General features: G+C 43.5%; 1 protein-coding gene across 1 annotated transcript; it reads right to left on the bottom strand.

Annotated features, from left to right (window-relative positions):
- Positions 1-5,063: 5,063 nt before the first annotated feature.
- On the bottom strand, positions 5,064-19,477 carry CCNQ (cyclin Q). The gene is made up of 6 exons (XM_070741364.1): positions 19,050-19,477; positions 17,123-17,234; positions 15,282-15,465; positions 13,719-13,851; positions 12,797-13,024; positions 5,064-7,487 (listed from the first exon to the last, which is right to left on the bottom strand). Exons 2-6 carry the CDS (start codon positions 17,208-17,210, stop codon positions 7,401-7,403), a joined length of 720 nt encoding a protein of 239 aa, XP_070597465.1. The 5' UTR covers positions 17,211-17,234; positions 19,050-19,477; the 3' UTR covers positions 5,064-7,400.
- Positions 19,478-19,775: the final 298 nt, after the last annotated feature.

Genomic DNA, 19,775 nt, shown 5'->3' with positions numbered 1-19,775 from the left:
ACACATGTTCTACAAATACAGTATTTATACTGAGAGGTGCAATCAGCTGTCCAGATATTCGCCTGTCTATGCCCACACTTATCCAGATCACTTACTTCAATAATACACTGTATTTTAGATATGCTTAAAAAACATGAACGTGAAAATCCCCCCAGATGTTGCAGTTACAATTTTGTGATTGCATTGCTTTTAATTAATAGAGCCAGGATACAGCCTAAATGATTGGGACAGCTGTCCTTGGAAGGACAAAATTATGTTGCATAGAAAAAGTCAAATCTCTCCTTGCTTTTTTGTGAGGTTTTTCTTGCTTATCTCTGCTTTGGTCTCTCAAAAGTGAACAGCTACAGAATTCCAGGTTTTACACTGAATTCCTAACAGTCTAAAAGTAAAATGAGATATAAATTTGGGGAGATTCAATGTTATTATTTGTTTGTTTGTTTTATTCGTTAATTCCATTTCTATAGTAGGGCATCTCAGCTTACAATTATATAATTGTATATATTACAATTAAAATACTAAAATCATTTGAAAAAGAATAAAAATACTGAAAATATCCAGATTAAGAACAAAACACTTGACCAGTTAGCAATGTAGGGTGGATATGAGGACCTTAACAACCCAGGCATGGGAGCTTAGTCAGGTTTTTAGAGCCTTACGAAAATCTAACAGACCAACAGATCACCTCGCGCAGTGAATCATGTAAATGTTAAATTGCAAAAAAAGAGAACCCTGAGGCAATCCCAAGGGGGTATTGTCTGGATCTCTTCCCCTTTATCAACACCAATTGGAACTGGTCCTGGAACAAGAAAGAGAACCAACACAATACTGTGTCGCCCACCCCCAATTCCCAGAGATGGCCCAGAAGGATACTATCATCAAATAACACTGAAAGGTCAAGAAGAGATGGATGCTCCTATTGGAGCCCACCCATGAGCATGATCAATGCTGTTTCAATCCCAAAACCAGGTCTTCATCCTGACTGAAAGGATCTAGATCAGGGGTGTCAAACTGGATTTCTTTGCGGGTTGTATCAGCCTTGTAGTTCTCCTCTGCGGGCTGGAGGGGGTCCCTGGGAGCAGGGGGTAGATGGGACAGATGCCTCCTGTAACACCGGCCAAAAGGGGGTGCACGTGGGGCCATATGTGCCCCCCACCGCATAGCCCATTTTCAGCCTTCCCTGTCTCCAGCAGCACTCTGCACAGCCAAAAATGGGCCACACGGATTCCCCACGAGGCACAGCCCGTTGACCATGGGGGATACACAAGTGGCTCGTTTTGGGCATCGTGGGCTGTTCCTTTGATATTTCCAAGCCGGTCCCATGAGCCAGATTTAAGCACCCCATGGGCAGGATCTGGCCTGCTGGCCTTGAGTTTGACACTCCTGATCTAGATAATCAGTCTCATCCATGGTTCTCTGAAGCTGCCGGGGAACTATTCTCTCCACCATCTCTTAGGGAAAGGGGAAACTGGATACTGGATGGAAGCTGACCAGCCTATCTGGGTCAAGAGGTGTGTACAAGTATATCTTCAAGAGCCAGTAGGACCAGTCCATCTCAAAGAGTTAATTATTGCCCAGAACTACTCACACATTCCTTCTGTGAGGCCTTAATTAGTCAGGAGAGGCACAGATCTAAGAACTGGCCAAAGCAGCAGGTGAGAGAGCCCTTTCCACTTCTTCAAGTTCCACAGGCTCGAATGCTTTCCAGATCACTTGCAAGACATAGCCCCCACCACCTCCATTGGCTCTGACAGCATACAGTGACTGAATGTGACCAATTTTGTCTGCCAGATTTCTTCACAGCAACCCTTTAGGTGGACTTTGGTGGAGAAGTACCGTAATTTTCAGAGTATAAGACGCACCGGAGTATAAGACACGCCTTAGTTTTGGGGGAGGAAAACAGGGGAAAGAATCTGCTTACCAGGTATTCATCTGGCTAGCATCCTTAGCCAGCACATTATTTTATCCCCTGGTTAGGGCTTTAAAAAAAACTTTATTTAGAGAGAGAGTAACAATGGAAGAGCTTGCAAAGCAGTAAGAGCTGGGAACATCATTAGTACCTGAAAAGAAACATTCGGAGCAAGTAGATCAATGGAAAAAAAAAACCTGCAAAGACTTATGGCTTGGAAAACATTCTTCGCAGAGAGAAACAATGAAAGAGCTTGCAAGCCGGTAAGAGCTGGGAACATCATTAGCACCTGGTTAGGGCTGGAAAGAAACTTATTCAGAGTAAGTTAGAGCAATGAAAAAAACCCTGCAAAGACTTAGGGCTTGGAAAACATTCTTTGCAGAGAGAAACAATGAAAGAGCCTGCAAGGTAACAGCTGGGAAAAATGTTAGCAGCTAGTTAGGGCTGGGGGGGGGGGGGAAGCTACATTCAGAGTATAAGACGCACCGAAATTATCAGCCTCTTTTAGGGAGGAAAAAAGATGTGTCTTATGCCCCGAAAAATACGGTAGTTATATTTCGCCACCCTTATTGCTGTAAGGTAGGCCATAATAGTGGCTCTTTGTCCAATTGTCTTTGCTCCCTGTCTTTTGTCAGCAACTCTTTAGGCATCTCTTAGCCTTCTTAAATTCCACGGAAAGTGGTGGAAACCCTGGGCAGGAGTGATCCGATCTTAAGCCACCAATTCTTTGGTATTCCATGCAACCAAGGCTACAATCAAACCAAGTAGCAGGTTTTCCAGAATAACCATAAGCTCCCTCTAGAAACCAAGGGGTTCCATTAGTCCTGTGGGGCTGATCCAATAATTATTCCAATCACAGCACTAATTCTGTAGGATTGTCTCTATACTCTATAGTAGTTCCCATAAAACCATATACTTATATAGGCCTTATCATTGGAGAGAAAAGCATAAAAATGGACAAAGACAATTTCTGCTCAACACTTTAAAAACACCAGATGGCATTATCAGCCTTTCTCTAAATTAGGAAATAAGATTAATGGACCTCCACAAGTCTTCCCTTCCAGAAGATATTAAATTATTCCTTACAAAGCATATAGACTAAGTTTATTCCAATCACACTACAATGGGAGTCCATTTATAATCAGAAAGAGGCCTTTAACACAAATCAAAAAATTGGAGAACCAAAAATTAAGACAGAATTGGAATGAATTATATCTCCTCTGCACAATTAGCTAGAAAAATTAGAAATTATGGTTATCTTCAATTTCTCACTCCAATTCCTTCTTTCAGTATTTCTATTATCAAAAGGAACTTGAATTCCGAAGATTACAAACTTACAGACTTCTTTTGGACATGCAGTATCCAAAAACCCAGAGACACAAAAATACAGCAGTCTAATGAACATTTTTTAAGAAAAAAATAATCTACAATTGAAAAAAAATGCAACAATGAAATCAAACTGCCCTTCATCCACCCACTGCATCCACACATGAGGTTTACCTATTTTTTTTAATATGCCACACATTTCTTTTAATATGCCACACACATTGAAAATATCCCTTTAAGGATTGTACAGTGTGACGATCAAGGACTGCTAGCAGAAGATGAAAGACGTTGGAACTAAACTAGATTTGACACCAGCGTGGGACTTAAATATTTTAAGTTGGTTGCTTGGGTGGCTTAAATCTGTTAAATAAAATAAGTAATAAGCTAGTGGTGTTCTTACACTCAGAGGGGAAAACCTGAGGTTTAGCTGCTGCTGGTAAATGCAGGGTCAGTCAATAATAAACTCTCCTTTCATCCAAGACCTTATTGAAGAAGAGCATGCCGATTTGGCTTGCATCACTAAGCTCCGGCTGACTCTGAAGAGGCTGGTGTTCCCCTCTTGGAAATGTGCCCAGGGCTTTAGGGTTTGGCACAAGGCAAGACCCCAGGGTAGGGAAGGATCCTTTTTGGCCTTCAAGGGACTTGTTCTTCACATTTCTGGCTTTGAGATAGTGTTCCTGAAGCTGGGCTCACAGGATCGAATGTTGCTACTGTACCCGCCTGCTGGAGGCCCTCTCAATGAAGATAGAGGAATTCCTTGAGGCGCAGGGTCCTGGAGGACTTTAATTTACCATCCCTGGGCTTGGCTTCACAAGCAGTCCAGCTCAACGACTACCACAGCAGATCATCCTAGGTCCGACTCAGGACAGTAGAGCGGCCACGTGCCAATCACGATTTTCTTGTCAGAGCAATGGCAACATGACCCAGTGGGCCAGTTGATTTCCCTTGTCATGTTCAGATCACACCATACTGTTCTTCAGATTTATTTATTTATTTATTTATTTACTTATTTATTTATTCATTCATTCATTCATTCAATTTTTACACCACCCTTCTCCTTAGACTCAGGGCCATTTACAACATGTCAGCAATAGCACTTTTTTAACAGAGCCAGCATATTGCCCCCACAATCCGGGCCCTCATTTTATCCACCTCGGAAGGATGGAAGGCTGAGTCAACCTTGAGCCGGTGATGAGATCTGAACCGCTGACCTACAGATCTACAGTCAGCTTCAGTGGCCTGCAGTACTGCACTCTACCTGCTGCGCCACCCCCGGCTCTTATGCCATTCCCCTCCACAAGGAGGCGGAACTCAAGCCATCTGCCTCTCGCAACTAATTGGTCTGAATGGGTTCGAGAGGGATATAGTGATGGCTTTGTTGCATAGTCTTCCTGCCAAAGATCTGGTAACATTCTGGAATCAAGGGTGGCTGAAGCTTTGGACAAGATTGTGCTTGTGCTGCCTCTCGCTCCCAATCCTCCCTGTGGTTCAAAGGAATTGCAGATTCTGAAAAGGACTAAGAGATGCCCCGAGCACCACTGGTGGAAAATGAGTTTACTGTGAACAGACACAATTTAGAGCTGCTATTAAGGCCTAACTTGTGGCAGTTAGAGTGGTAAAACATCATTTCCCCACCCTTATTACATCTGTAGGGTTGACCTGCAGCCCTGTTCAGGATTACTCAGTCCCTCCTGGGGCAGGAGGCCTAAGGGTGAGTGGGAGGCATCTCTAAGACCTCAGAGAGAAATTTGTTCCATACTTGACAGATAAAATTGCTCGGACTTGTTCCCAGTTGGAACCTCTGCTTGGTGCTGGGGAAAGGTCTTGCCCATTTATTTGTTTTTCTTTATTTGATTGATTGATTGATTGATTGATTGATTGATTGATTGATTTTTATGCCGCCCTTCTCCTTAGACTCAGGGCAGCTTACAACATGTTAGCACTTTTTAACAGAGCCAGCATATTGCCCCCACAATCTGGGTCCTCATTTTACCCACCTCAGAAGGATGAAAGGCTGAGTCCACCTTGAGCCGGTGATGAGATTTGAACTGCTGACCTACAGATCTACAGTCAACTTCAGTGGCCTGCAGTACAACACTCTACCTGCTGCGCCACCCTGGCTCTTTATCTGGGGACAGTTTGATCATGTTGGACATGACGAAGTAGACTGGGTCCTTGATGTTGTCAGTGCAACCACCTGTCACTTATATCCTTGTCCGTCCCAATTGGTGAAAGCCTCCAGGATGATAACTGCCAAGTAAGTTTAAGCACTGATAAATTCCTCACTGGGAACATTCCTGAGATCTTTTAAGGAGGTCCTGGTTTGCTTTCTCCTTTAAAAAAATCACCTCTTGATCCCACCTCTGGACAATTTTGATCCACTTTCCCAAAAACTGGTTGCTTGGCAGCTTCAGAGGGTCTTGGATAAAATGGATTCGGGCCACTATGGGATAGAAACAGCACTGGTCTCATTTGTTGATGACCTCTGACAAGAGCAGAATGTGGTAGTGCAATCATCGTTACTCTCCTTGACCTCTCAATGGCCTTGGATACCATTGTTATCCTTTTGAGCCAGCTGCAGGATATGGGGTTGGGCAGCAATGTCCAAGTGGTTTGGCTTCTTTATCCAAGGCCAGTCCCAATCAGTTTTGATAGGAAGAGATCCAGCCCATGACCGCTCCTTTGTGGGATGCCACAGGGCTTGGTATTCTGTCCACTCCTTTTTAACATCCAAATGAAGCCATGGGTGAGGGCATCCCTCACCATGGGTTGAAGTATCATCAGTACATGGATGATACTCAACTCTGTATCTCCATCCTGGTAACCGAAGTGATGCTGTTGCTCCCTATCACGGTGCCTGGAGGCTGTGGGGGTCTTGAATGAGACTAACCCCGGTGGGGGACTCAATGACTTTGGGTGCATGGAGCTTCAACATCTGGGACTTTAGTTCTTCGTGGGGCTTCAACTCCCACAGATTGACCCAATGCACGGTTTGGGGGTTCTCCTGGACCTGCGACTCCTGCTCAAAGAGGAGCTGGCAATTGTTGCTAGGAGAGCCTCTGCCTGCACAACTCTGGTGTTGTGCCAAAATTACAACCTTCCCCACATCAGGAGTCCTCAGTCATTCAAACTATGGTCAGCTCATGCCTAGACTATTGCAATATGCTCTACATGGGGGTGCCCTTGACAAGGTATTCAGAAGCTGCAACTGGTGCAGAATTCTGTGGCATGGAAATTTTGGTGGTTCTTAAGATAGCCACATTATGCCACTGTTACATGAGCTACATCGGCTGCTGGCTGGTTTTGGGAAACAATTCAGGTTGGTTATCACCTTTAAAGCCCTTCATGGCACAGGTCTGGGGTATCTGAGGATCCTTCTCACTCCAATGGGTTTAACCCACCCCAGTTACGCTAGCATATGGGGCATGCTGCAGACCTTGTCGGTTAAGGAATTTCTGCTGGCAATGTCCAGGGGAAGAGACTTTGCAGCTCCTGCTTTTTGGGACTCATAGAGGTGATATCTATTGTCCTTCCAAAAGGGCCTGAAGACCTGGCTCTGCCAGTTGGAGCGCACCATTTGGGAGATGGCTATCAGGTTAAGAGAAGATCCCACCTCTCCCCATGTACTTCATGCTCTCCTCCTCCCATCTTTTAATTGTAATTTTTATTGTTGTTATATATTGTTTTATCATTTTAATGTTTACTGTTTTTGAATGTTTGTAAGCCGTCTGGAGTGGCATCTAGCTGAGATGGGCAACACGCAAATCTAATAAACAAATAATTTCACAAGAATCAGCACAAGGCAATAACTGCACTGAGGCTTGGGAAACACAAGTTAAATATCTTCCCAACACATTTTACTTGAAATAGATGAAGAATCTTTTTTTTACTCATTCCCTCATTCCACAAACTTCAATTCAAAACATTGTTCCTTTTTGTGAGCGATGGAAAATTAGTTCCAGACAAACTCTCCACTGGAAAGTGATTCTATCAGGAGATCCTCAAGGTGCTTCGCTTGTTCAACTCCAGTGCTGTTCAGTGGGATGTCTCAAAAGAACCGGATACATTTCTGGTTTCAATCCCTTCAAGTATCAGTAATACTTCCACCATTATCCCAGCCTGAAACATGATAATTCAGTACAGACCCTCGGCTGGAAGTACTGTATACTTAGATCGCTGCATCCAAAGTGTAGACCCGTATCAGTTCCAAGATTATCTGGTCCATAACAGGTTTGGAAAGATCTTCACTGAACACCTGAAAGGTAAATTAAATTGAAACGATTTAGCAAAGGGGTGGGGGGAGATCCTAGGAGGATCAAATAGGCAAAATTATCCTCCAGAATATAAAATGCCCTTTAGCCAACTGGGATGCATATTTTTTCCATACTTTCCCTCACCGAGAGAGATTTGAAGAATGCAAAAATTCAACCTCACCAAGGCTGGCAAAAGGATAAAAGATATGGGAGTAAATGTTTATGTTTATGTTTATGTTTATTTAGATTTGTTATGCCGCCCCTCTCCGCAGACTCGGGGCGGCTCACAACAAAGTGGAAAAAACAGTTTACAACAAATCTAAATTCCTACTAAAAACATTTAAAAGAAACCCCATTTTCTAAACACACATACATACACACATACCATTCATAAATTGTATATGCCCGGGGGAGATGTCTCAGTTCCCCCATGCCTGACGACACAGGTGGGTCTTAAGGAGCTTACGAAAGGCAAGGAGAGTAGGGGCAGTTCTAATCTCCGGGGGGAGTTGGTTCCAGAGGGCCGGGGCCGCCACAGAGAAGGCTCTTCCCCTGGGGCCCGCCAACCGACATTGTTTAGTTGACGGGACCCGGAGAAGGCCCACTCTGTGGGACCTAATCGGTTGCTGGGATTCGTGCGGAAGCAGGCGGTCTCGGAGATATTCTGGTCCAGTGCCATGAAGGGCTTTAAAGGTCATAACCAACACTTTGAATTGTGACCGGAAGTTGATCGGCAACCAATGCAGACTGCGGAGTGTTGGTGAAACATGGGCATACCTAGGTAGGCCCATGACTGCTCTCGCAGCTGCATCAAATAAAATGATGCTTCTCTCAATTATTGCTCATTCCCTTAACAACTGCTATCCTATTTCCAACTTCCCTGTTGAGCATCACAGCACTGGCTTTTATTCTTATCCTGGGGTTTTTTAATATTATGATTCCCATAATTTCTCTGTTTTACAATTTAGCATACTCTTATCTGTGAGATTCCACAGTTTTGGTAGCCAAGTGTTATTCTAATCAAGGATACAGCCTAACTGTCTCAAATTAAAGCAGATCTGTGATTGATTCTCTCATCTTTTTGCAAACAAATGGATTAGGATCACTGAACTGGGTGAAGATTAGGTTTCCTACCCAATGCTATTTATCTAGCTGAAATTGCTCTGTGTTATGATATAGATGTCATTTGCTCCATAGAGTACATGTTTTAATGCAGTTCAAAGGAACCATAGCTCTATTAGTCACTTAAAAACAAAAAACATGTAACCCAGCTATGGATTCCTCAACTCATTTCACAACTCGAAATTTTATTATTCAGTTAACAGCATGTCCAGCTGTGAATATGGGCCTAATGGGCATTTTTTTAAAAAAGTTTTGACTTAGCACAGGGGTTGGCAACCTTAAACACTCAAAGAGCCATTTGGACCCATTTCCCAAAGAAAAGAAAGCACCAGGAGCCACAAAAACCCTTTAAAAATGAAGATAACACTGCATATATCATGGTTTTTACCTTTATGCTATGTATAAAAAAACTATAGTGTGTTGCATTTATGAAATCAATGACCTGCTACAGAGAAAACAATAAATCCTGTGTCGGCAGGTATTGCACATGCCGGCAGGTTTTGACACATATTTTGAGCGACAGGAAGCAATAGCAGAGGGATGAAAGAGCCACATGCCGCTCCAGAGCCGCAGGTTGCAGACCCCTGACTTAGCATATAGTGTGTACACTTAGTGATTTGTTAACTATAGATTATGTCTTATTGACTTATGGGTGTTTATATTTCACACACTTCAACAACATTGTTGGCTGACATAAGGTTAAAACTTCCATATTTCAAAACATTATGAAAAATAACCATCATCTTCAGCTAACATCGCCTGCCTCAAATGCTTAACAGAAAAACCAGATTTTCTTTTTTTTTAAATAATTTTTATTAAATATAAACATTTTTTAAAATACTGAAGTAAAAAACAAACATATAGACGAAAAAACTAAACAAACACATTTAGAAATATACATTCAACCTCTATAATCTTTCTACGTTAAGTAGCTTTGATGTTAAGTTTTCATCTCTATGTCCTTTATCTAAACTGTATTATTATTTTTTATTTATTCGATTTTTATGCCGCCCTTCTCCTTAGACTCAGGGTGGCTTACAACATGTTAGCAATAGCACTTTTTAACAGAGCCAGCCTATTGCCCCCACAATCCGGGTCCTCATTTTACCCACCTCGGAAGGATGGAAAGCTGAGTCAACCTTGAGCTGGTGATAAGATTTGAACTGCTGACTTTCAGATCTACAGTCAGCTTCAGTGGCCTGCAGTACAGCACTCTACCTGCTGCGCCACCCCGGCTCTTTTTTCTTTTTCCTTTACAGTTTTTATCAGTTCATCTATTGATCAATACATCTATTCTTTACAATCAAACTTATAAAATCCTATTTTCATTCTTTAACTATGTATCATCATTTATATGTGTCACTATATACATCATTATTTGTACATCAATTCTCTTCTTTTTATTTTTTCTTTCCAACCAATTATAAAACAAATCCCAAACTTCAAAATAATCTGAATCCGCTTTCTGGTTTAATTCCATTAATTTATCCAATTTTGCACTTTCCAAAATTTTCCTAATAATTACATTATCTGTTGGTACATCTTCCTGTTTCCAATATTGTGCCAGTGATAGTCTGACTGCTGTTGGTATATGTACTATAATATACCAGGGTTTTCTCCCCCACATTTTTGTTCAAGAAGGCCTATTAGAAATACCTCTGGCTTCATATTAATTTTCTGTTCTGTCATTTCTTCAAGACAGATGTTGTCTTTTTCTAGAATTTTATGATTATTGGGCAGGTCCACCTCAAATGCTCAACAGAAAAACCAGATTTTCACTGGTTTTCCTGAAATATGTAGACCTGGGAAAGACCACCAAGCAACCCCAGTCCCATCCAAGAACCTGTCTCCTCAGCCTCCCAAGGAGCAGGGACCAGAGCATCTCCTGCAAACTGATCAAACAGAATAGACAGATTCTATCTGTGATGAGTCCAAGGCGAGCTTCTTGAAAGTCCTGAAAATCTCACCCACAACCACTGCAGTATCTACAATACAGATTTAACTCTGCTATAGCAGCTCTCACTTGCCAACATGTGGGCTGCCACCATCTGTACCAACTGCAATTTCCAGGTAGTCTTCAAAGACAGCTCCAAATAGAGAACACTTCCAGTAATCCAATGTTGACATAATGAGGGCATGAGTAACAGATGCTAAGGTTTCACTTTCAAAAGGGGGTAGGCATCTTAACTGGCAAGACAGTCAGAGCTGGGCAAAGGCTCTTCCTAACCTTCTAGGAGGAACCATGAATCCAGGAGAACTCCCAAGTTGCATCCTACCTCTTCAGAAGGAACATAACACTATCCAAAGCAGGGAATGCTTATGTGCAAATAGCAATCCTGTCTTGCTGGGATTCATGCCCAAAGCCTTCATTAGCTTCACATTTCAAATAACAATAAGACTTGTAACAAAACTATCTACCACAAATGCTGACAAAATCCTCAGGTATGAGATGGAAACAGAACAGGTCAATAAAATGTCCAGGGTAGATCATTTTAATCAGTCCTCCCACCCTTGCTGAGGTCCCTAAAGGAAACTAACTACAAACTGAGTATGACAAAAGTACTAATTACATCATTGCCATTGAAGTCATGAACTTCCAAGTTATTCCAGACCCCATCCTGAGAGCATGGATAAGAACCAGTTTGTGCTAGACCCACAATGAGATCTAGAAGCTTGATAAGATTTCCGGATGGCAGGGTGTCAAGGAAGGCAGCAGAATCCCTATCTTGTCACTGAATTAGAATTTCAGAGAACACAATCAACTCATGTGCAGTAGGGTATCTAGGAACAGTCCATGCAAAATCAGCACTATTGCTCCCTGGCTTTCAATGTATGGCCCCTGAAACATCTGAAGCCCTGGATAATTCTCAGATGGGTCTAGTCTCCATTCTCAACTAGCCATGTAACAATTACACACATTACGTGCAACCTACGGTTTGTTCAAGCTAATCTGATTAAAACCTACAGCTCAGCATGACATATGAAAACAGCCAGAATGCACAGACCAGGATTGATGAATTTGTATCTTTCCATGTGTATGTGTTTTCTCTAAACCTGAATAATGCTGGATTGGGTTGACAGATACCAGAAAGAATCATAGTGGGGTTTTTTTTTTACTAATTGATCTGACTTTAAAAACATGCAAGATAAGGAGTGTACTGTATGTAGTTTAACATTTGCTTTGATTTTGCTAGATTACTGTACAGTGGTACCTCAAGATACGAACCCCTCGTCTTACGAACAACTCGTGATACGAACCTGGGGTTCAGAAAAATTTTGCCTCTTCTTACGAACTTTTTTCGAGTTACGAACTGGCGTTCGGAGACTGCTGGGAAGCCGCGCAGCTGTTTTAAAAGGTGACAGCCGGGCGGCGGGGCTTCCCAGAAGCCTCCCGAATGCCGGTTCGTAACTCGAACAAAGTTCGTAAGAAGAGGCAAATTTTTTCTGAACCCCGGGTTCGGGGTTCGGGGGGGTGCTGGGAAGCCCCCCAGGCCAGCTGCGACCTTTTAAAACAGCCGCGCCGCTTCCCAGCTGTCTCCTGAAGCCGAATGCTAAAGCCGAACTTCCCGTTCGGCTTCGGCAGACAGCTGGGAAGCGGCGCGGCTGTTTTAAAAGGTCGCAGCCGGCCTGGGAGGCTTGCCAGCACCCCCCTGAACCCGGGTTCGGGGTTCGGGGGGGTGCTGGCAAGCCCCCCAGGCCGGCTGCGACCTTTTAAAATAGCCGCGCGGCTTCCCAGCAGTCGCCGAAAGCCGTTTTTTTGCGGGGGTTTTTTGGTTGCACAGATTAATTGACTTTACATTGTTTCCTATGGGAAACAATGTTTCGTCTTACGAACCTTTCGTCTTACGAACCTCCTCCTTGCACCAATTAAGTTCGTATCATGAGGTATTACTGTATACTGCTTCAATTTTTTTTTCCTAATATGGAAAGTTGTACATAAGTTGATTAAAGAAACAGCTGGGAGATCTGTGGGAGTTTTTTCACGTCTGGTGCAGGTCAGGGGATAGCAGTGACTTAATATATAAGAAACTGCACTTCCCACAAGTGCAGAGGCTGTGAAGCAAGGATGCTAAAAAAATAAGCGAAGAACCATATAAACAAACTCCCACGCAGACAAAACCTGACCCAATTAGAGCTGAAGACACAGAACGGCCTTTGAGCTGTTCACTCCCCACCCTGCCTCCCTTACCTGCCACCACGGTCGCTCCGCTTCAGCATCGGCAGGTACTTCCACTCCGTAACACTGCAGGGCAAGGTAGAGGACGGTCGCAGCAATGTGCTGCGGAGGGTGCTGGAGGCACAGGGGTCCATGGTAACTGTCCCGCAACAGAGCCCAAGCTGCCGTTGCCACCGGGGTCCGCTCCCAGCTATGCCGGTTCATCCAGTTCTTCAGGGACAGTAAATAATAGAGAAGATACTGCGTGAAGAAAAAGACATCTTTCAGGGCTAATTGAAAACATGGGGCAGGAGAAGGCGAGAAAAAAACCCTAGCATCAACCTCTCTTAATAATAATAATAATAATAATAATAATAATTTATTAGATTTGTATGCCGCCCCTCTCGGAAGTAATTCCCGTTACTCTTGTAACAGGACTGTCCATTCAGTGCCTAAAGGCAGAGAAAACTTTATTTATTTATTTATTTATTTATTTATTTATTTATTCATTCATTCATTCATTCATTCATTCATTCATTCATTCATTCATTCAGACTTCTATGCCGCCCAATCCTGAAGGACTCAGGGCAACGTACAACAACAGTAGTTATTTATTATTAATTGGACTCTCGGAGAGGGGTGGCATACAAATTTAATTAATAATAATAATAATAATAATAATAATAATAATAATAATAACAACAACTTGTATGCTTACACCAACAATATGAATACAATAAATAGATACAAAACAGTAAAAGTAGTCAAAATTATCTAAGGCTAAAACATTAACAAACTAAAACCCCTTAAAAAAGTTATTATAAGAAATGGTGGTCACTCATATACATACACCCCATTCTCCTCCCCCCCCCCCCCGTGTACTTAATCCCCCACCCATCCCCTTGTACTTCATGCACCCCATTTCTACCCTGTGTCCCTCCTATGTAGCCTAGACCTTGTGGGGGTGCTGGAAGGAGACACGGAAGCAGAGCACCCGTAGCATGAGCAGCTCACACTGGACAACGCTGTCTCTCAGCTCCCAGAACTGCGTGTCCAGCTCCAGGGGGTCACTCCGAGGATGCAAGTACCTGAGAGGAGTAAAGAAAAATGCTGAAAAGTTTTCGTTTGCCGCCGCTGCCCACTCGATCTGCCCCTCTCTCTGGCTTTCTCCTCCTCTACCTCCCGCCTTGGGGTGCGGCTCCTCCCGCAGCGGTGGCGGCTGCGGCTTCTCCTCCTCATCCAGCCTCTGGCAAAGGGGCTGTGAGAGGGGAAGGGCAGGTGTTCCCGAAGCGCTCGCAGGCTATGAGAGGGTTTTCTCCGAGCGCTCCGGGAGCGCCCACCCCGCCCCTCTCAAGTCCAGCCCCTTCGCTCAGAGTGCTTTCCCCGAGCGGTTCCCGTACGCCTCAAAATAAGAAAAACCTTCCACGGCCTCCAGAGAAGAAAGGAAGAGAGAGAAAGAGAGAACAAGAGAGAGAGAGAGAGAGAGCAACAGACAGAGCAAGGTAGAAAGAGAGCAAGAGAGAAAGAGAGAGAGAGCAACAGACAGAGCGAGATAGAAAGAAAAAGGGAAAGTGAGAAAAAGAGAGAGCAAGAGGGGGAGAGAGAAAGAGAGAGAGAAAGAGAGAGAGATGTTTTTCTTTTATTATTAATTTCTTATTTATTTATTTATTTATTTATTTATTTATTTATTTATTTATTTATACATACATACATACATACATATATACATACATACATACATACATACATATTTCTATGCCGCTCAGTCCCAAAGGGACTGCAGCTCAGACACTATACTTTTCTGCCCACACTGAAACAAAATTAGAGGGAACATTGATCACCAGATGCAGGAAAAACATTTCACTTACATGATGTTCACAGTTTAGACCTCCTGGGCTCAGAGGCAATGAATAACAATTGTTCGGGAGAACTCAAAGCAGAAAAGTGTAATCTTCCTGTTCTATTTATGGACTTCCTGAGAAAACCTGACCAATATAAGAATGGATGAGGTCTTTTCCTAATCCACAAGGTCTTTGGGGATTCCTGAATCTTACAAGGAAGTCTTGTGTATTAAGATGACCTAGCACAGTTTGAACTAAAGAATCAGATAAGGGGTATAGTGCATTAAAATTTAAAGCGAGTGGACATATGACCTAAGCCAAACTTCTTCAATTTGCTCTTCTTCCTAGTATGTAGGGGATGCAATAGCCAAAATAGCCACCCAGAGCCCGTTTGGAATTGGGTGGCATATAAATGCTACCAATAAATAAATAAATGCTACTAATAAAATTCCCAAGTGGTATGACCAAATACTGTGAATCTCACATTTTGAAAAACACCAGATCCACTTGGCTACCCATCCTTTGATTGAGTGACTTTTACCTTAGTAGAGGTTCTCTTTTCAATGGGAAATGCCAAGCTGCACAAAGCTGGTTTTGCTCATTCTAAGCAGCTATTTACTCCTCATACATCCAGCCTGCCCTTCGTAACTATATATCCTGATCCCAATGCTTATTACCTGTGGCTCACATTGATGATGTCTCTTATCCGCAAATGCTGTTCTTCTACCTTCCCAGCCAGATAAAGCGCAGCCATAGCTACCAAGTAAGGATCATATGGCTCCAGAGGCACCTCCATAAAAAATCGGTGATAAATGGTGCATGCTGTAGCAATAGGGACAGAGTGCAGGCTTAACTTCACACCTGTTAGCAGAAAAGATTACAGATTTACAGTTAGAAGGGACCTTGGAGGTCATCTAGTCCAACCCCCCACCCAAGCAGGCGACCAGACCCCATTTTTGATAGATGGTAGTCCAGTCTCTTCTTGAAATCTTCCAGTGATGAAGCTCCCACAACTTCTGAAGGCAAATTGTTCCATTGCTTGGTTGTTTTCACTGACAGAAAATTTCTCCAGGTTGAATCTCTCCCTGATCAGTTTCCATCCATTATTCCTTGTCTGGCTTTCAGGTGCTTTGGAAAATAGCTTAATCCCTTCCTCTCTGTGGCAGCACCTCAATTATTGGAACATTGCTATCACGTGTCCCCTGGTCCTTCTCTTCACTAGACCAGCCATGCCCAGTTCTTGCAACCGTTTATCGTATGTTTTAGCCTCTAGTCCCTAATCATCTTGGCTGCTCTTCTCTGCACTTTCTAGAATCTCAACATCTTTTTTATAGTGTGGTGACCCAAATTGGATGCAGTATTCTAGGTGTGGTCTTACTAAGGCTTTATAGAGTAGTATTAGTACCTCACTTGATCTTGACTGTATTCCTCTATTAATGCAATTTAGGATTGCATTGGCTTTTTTTTGCTGCCGCCACACACTGCTGGCTCATATTTAATTGGCTGTCCACTAAGACTCCAAGATCCCTCTCACCAGCAGTGGGCTACAAGCCAGAACGCTAAATTGCGCTCGCCGCTGCGGCTCATACGTTCTTGCGGGACCAGTGCGATTTTGCTGCTGCACCTGTGGAGGTAGCAAAATTGCACACTGTTTCGGCAAGGTTTTACCTGCGGCTCCATGCGCAATTTTGCTACCTCCACAGGTGCAGCAGCAAAATTGTGCTGGTCCCACAAGAACTTATGAGCCGCGGCAGGAAGCACAATTTAGCATTCCGGCCCATCGCTGCCTCTCATAGTTATTGCTATTAAGCCTGGTTTCATCCAGTCTATATGTGTACTTTTGGTTTTCTTACAGCCTTACAGGAGATTCACCAAAGGAATTTCTAGCCCTCCCATGAAAGAATAAGGAAGAAAGAATCAAGACACAACTTCTTGACTCAGAGATGACCTGACCACAAGCAGAGAACGTAAGATAAAGCCCATCAGAAAGTTCATCTACACAAAATTAATGGAAATTGAAATTAATGGAAGTTAACAAGATATGTCCTATCTGCAGAACTCTCGCTGTAAAGCTGTTTAAGAATGGGAGACTTGAGGCCTAGTGGAACACAGCCAAACAACACAGATTCTGGGAAAATGGGAGTTGTAGAGGTTCAAAAGCCAAGTAATTTTATCCAGTTCCTCCATCAGAAATAAACCAGTTTCCACTTTCTAGAATTCTCACAAAAATGCAACCACACATGAAATGTCTGCATGTGTCTACTCAACTATAAGACATGACTAAAACTACATAAGAAATAGAGTAAGTCATATCTATTTCAAATTACTTCATGAAGGCCACCAATCTAGCATCTTGCACTGTCTTTGACATTAGGCCTATTCAGTAAGACCTACTAATGCCAAGTGACTCACAGATTGACACTTTCTTCCAACACAGCAACTTCTTTTTTCATAGGAATTGGACATTACGAACCAAGGAAGGGAGATATTTTAATCAGCAGTAGCAACTCTTACTCACCTGCTTCCATGATGAACCTACAGACTTTGAAGTGAATTCTGACGTTTGCAGATAGCTGGCTGGTTTCCTGCAGTCTAGTGGGATTCATGGATGTCGGTTAGTATCCGAGAATCTGCATAAGCAAGAGAAACAGATAGTCAATTTAGTAAATACTCTTCCTTTACAAAACTTCTGTTATTCTCTCTGCAAACAAAACTTTCCTCACAAGTTGCCATTAATAATATTTTATTTGTTGCACTTTTTAACTGAAATTCAAACACTAGCTACCCATGTTTTCTACTCCAGGGTGAAGACAATCTAGGAAGTTACATTTTCTCAGTAAGTTGAAGAATGCTTGCAGAGAGAAGATCATAGATTTCCATTTTCTTATAGAACCAAGTACAAATTTGGGGAAGGAGCCCTATAGAACTCCTAGGAGCACTAGTATTTTCAACCCTATTGAGCCTGTGAAATATTAAAACTTAAATACTGCCTCTGAAAATTTCCTAACATACTTGTGAATCTACATTTTTAAGGGAAAAGGTGAACAGTACAGCAATATGTTTTCCGCAGAGATCTTTGGCAGAAGTGGACCAAAAGTAAGACTGTAGTCCATCAATGGAGCTTTAATCTGTTTTTTTCAGGGGACAGAGGGGAGGGGGAATTGCAGACAATTGCTGAAATTGATGCAGTGTTATAATGCAATTAATTCATTTATTTAAAGGCTACTGAAACTGTGCCATTAGTTCTGCACATAAAAATAGCAGTGTTAATTTTTAAGGGGATAGTTCCCCAACAGTAACAATTTGAGAAAAATGAAAAGTGAAGAGGAAAGAGACACAGAAAGATCCTTTAATAAAGCTTCATGGGCATCAAATGAGCTCTACAGATGTTGTACACCATAAATTATAGCAAGTTCCTCTTCTAACAGATAAACCAAAGACCAATACATTACAAAGATAAATGTGTTTCCATTAGTTACATAATGCTGAGAATGAATTATTGGGGTGGGAGCAAGTTGGAAGGCAGATCATGTCAGTATAACAAACTCTATGGAAGTGTTCTTCAATCTGGGGCCCTCCACGTCCCTGTGAAATGAACTACCATGATTCTTAACCACAACCGTTGGTTTGACCAGGACTCATCAGGGTCACCATGACCAACATCTCAATGGCACCCTAGGGGCAACGACCCCCCCCAATGTCTTGGGCACCAGGGACTGGAGGGGGCGTGGTTTTCCCTGCTGCCTGCATCCCACGGATGAGCTTGGCTTGTTTGCGTGGGCCAGTTGCTGGCATGCCGCAGACTGGTTTCCATCCTCAGACTGGGAGTTGGTATCCTTACCCTAGGGCAGGGGTAGGCGAAGTTGGCTCTTAAGAGCCAGGGTGGCACAGTGTTTAGAGTGCAGCACTGCAGGCTACTTCAACTAGCTGCTAGCTGTAGTTCAGTAGTGCAAATCTCACCACCGGCTCAAGGTTGACTCAGCCTTCCATCTTTCCGAGATATAATAATAATAATAATAATAATAATAATAATAATAATAATAATAATAATAAAAAATAATTTATTAGATTTGTATGTCCAAGGACTTGAGGAGATGGGTAAATTGAGGACCCAGATTGTTGGGGGCAATTTGCTGATTCTGTAAACTGCTTAAAGGCTGTAAAAGCACTATGAAGCTGTATATAAGTCTAAATGCTATTGCTATTCTATGACACGTGGACTTCAACTCCCAGAATTCCTGAGCTAGCATGATTGGCTCAGGAATTCTGGGAGTTGAAGTCTACAAGTCATAGAAGAACCAACTTTTCCCTGGAGTCCCCCCCCCCCCCTGCCTATCTTTCCAGAGCTGGAGGGTCTATTTAGGACCGGCCAAAGGCGGAAAAAAAGTGTTGGAATTTGGCTGCAACCACCTCCCCCAGCAGGAGATGGTAGCGTTTGATCTCACCTATGCTCGGCCACTTAGGCTGGCGGACAATTGGACAGCCGGAATGCTCCCGGGCACGAGCAGGCGCCAAGCCACTTCCTGCTCAGTCTGTGCGCCCGTGGTCTCCTGGCGAGTCAGCGACTCGTGCCTGGTCCTCAGCCTCTCCCGGACCCCCCTCGGGCATGTCTCCCCCCCCCCCTTCGCCGCCGCCTCGGGTTCTCTACCCTTTAACTCGGCTGGAGAGAACCACACCAGGGAGTCCCTTCCCGGTAGCCGCGTTGGGCTTGCGACGGTCACCCCCGAAACGCCCGGGAAGAGGCGCAAAGCGGTACCTCCCCTCACCCCACCCCCGGGACCCAGAAGGAGCAGCCGTGGCCAAAGTGAGCCGTGCGCCCACGTGAACCGTCACGTGAGAAAGGACTTGCGAGGGCGCGCGCGCGCGCTGCAGCGGGGGGGGGCTCGCGCGGAGGACTGCTTTGGGCGCGCTAAATGTCGCGCCTGCGCAATGCTTCGCGGAAGAGATCGATAGTAATAGCATAGCAATAGCAATTTACGCTATACAGTACTGTATTCCGCTTCACCGTGCTTCTCTAACTAATCTTTGTCTTTTGTTTTGCGGGTGGTTCCCCCCCCTTTTCTTTTTTGCAGAGCACACAGAGGGAGTCGTATTGTAAAAACATTTCGTTACAAATAGCGTTGTAAAAACTGCTGAACCAAAACACACGACTTATTACTTAATTATTGAGG

The sequence above is a fragment of the Erythrolamprus reginae genome, chromosome 2, assembly GCF_031021105.1.
Source record: "Erythrolamprus reginae isolate rEryReg1 chromosome 2, rEryReg1.hap1, whole genome shotgun sequence".
Lineage (NCBI taxonomy): Eukaryota > Metazoa > Chordata > Lepidosauria > Squamata > Dipsadidae > Erythrolamprus > Erythrolamprus reginae.
Note: the sequence above shows the minus strand (reverse complement) of the source record. Positions and strands in the feature narration are given on the sequence as shown.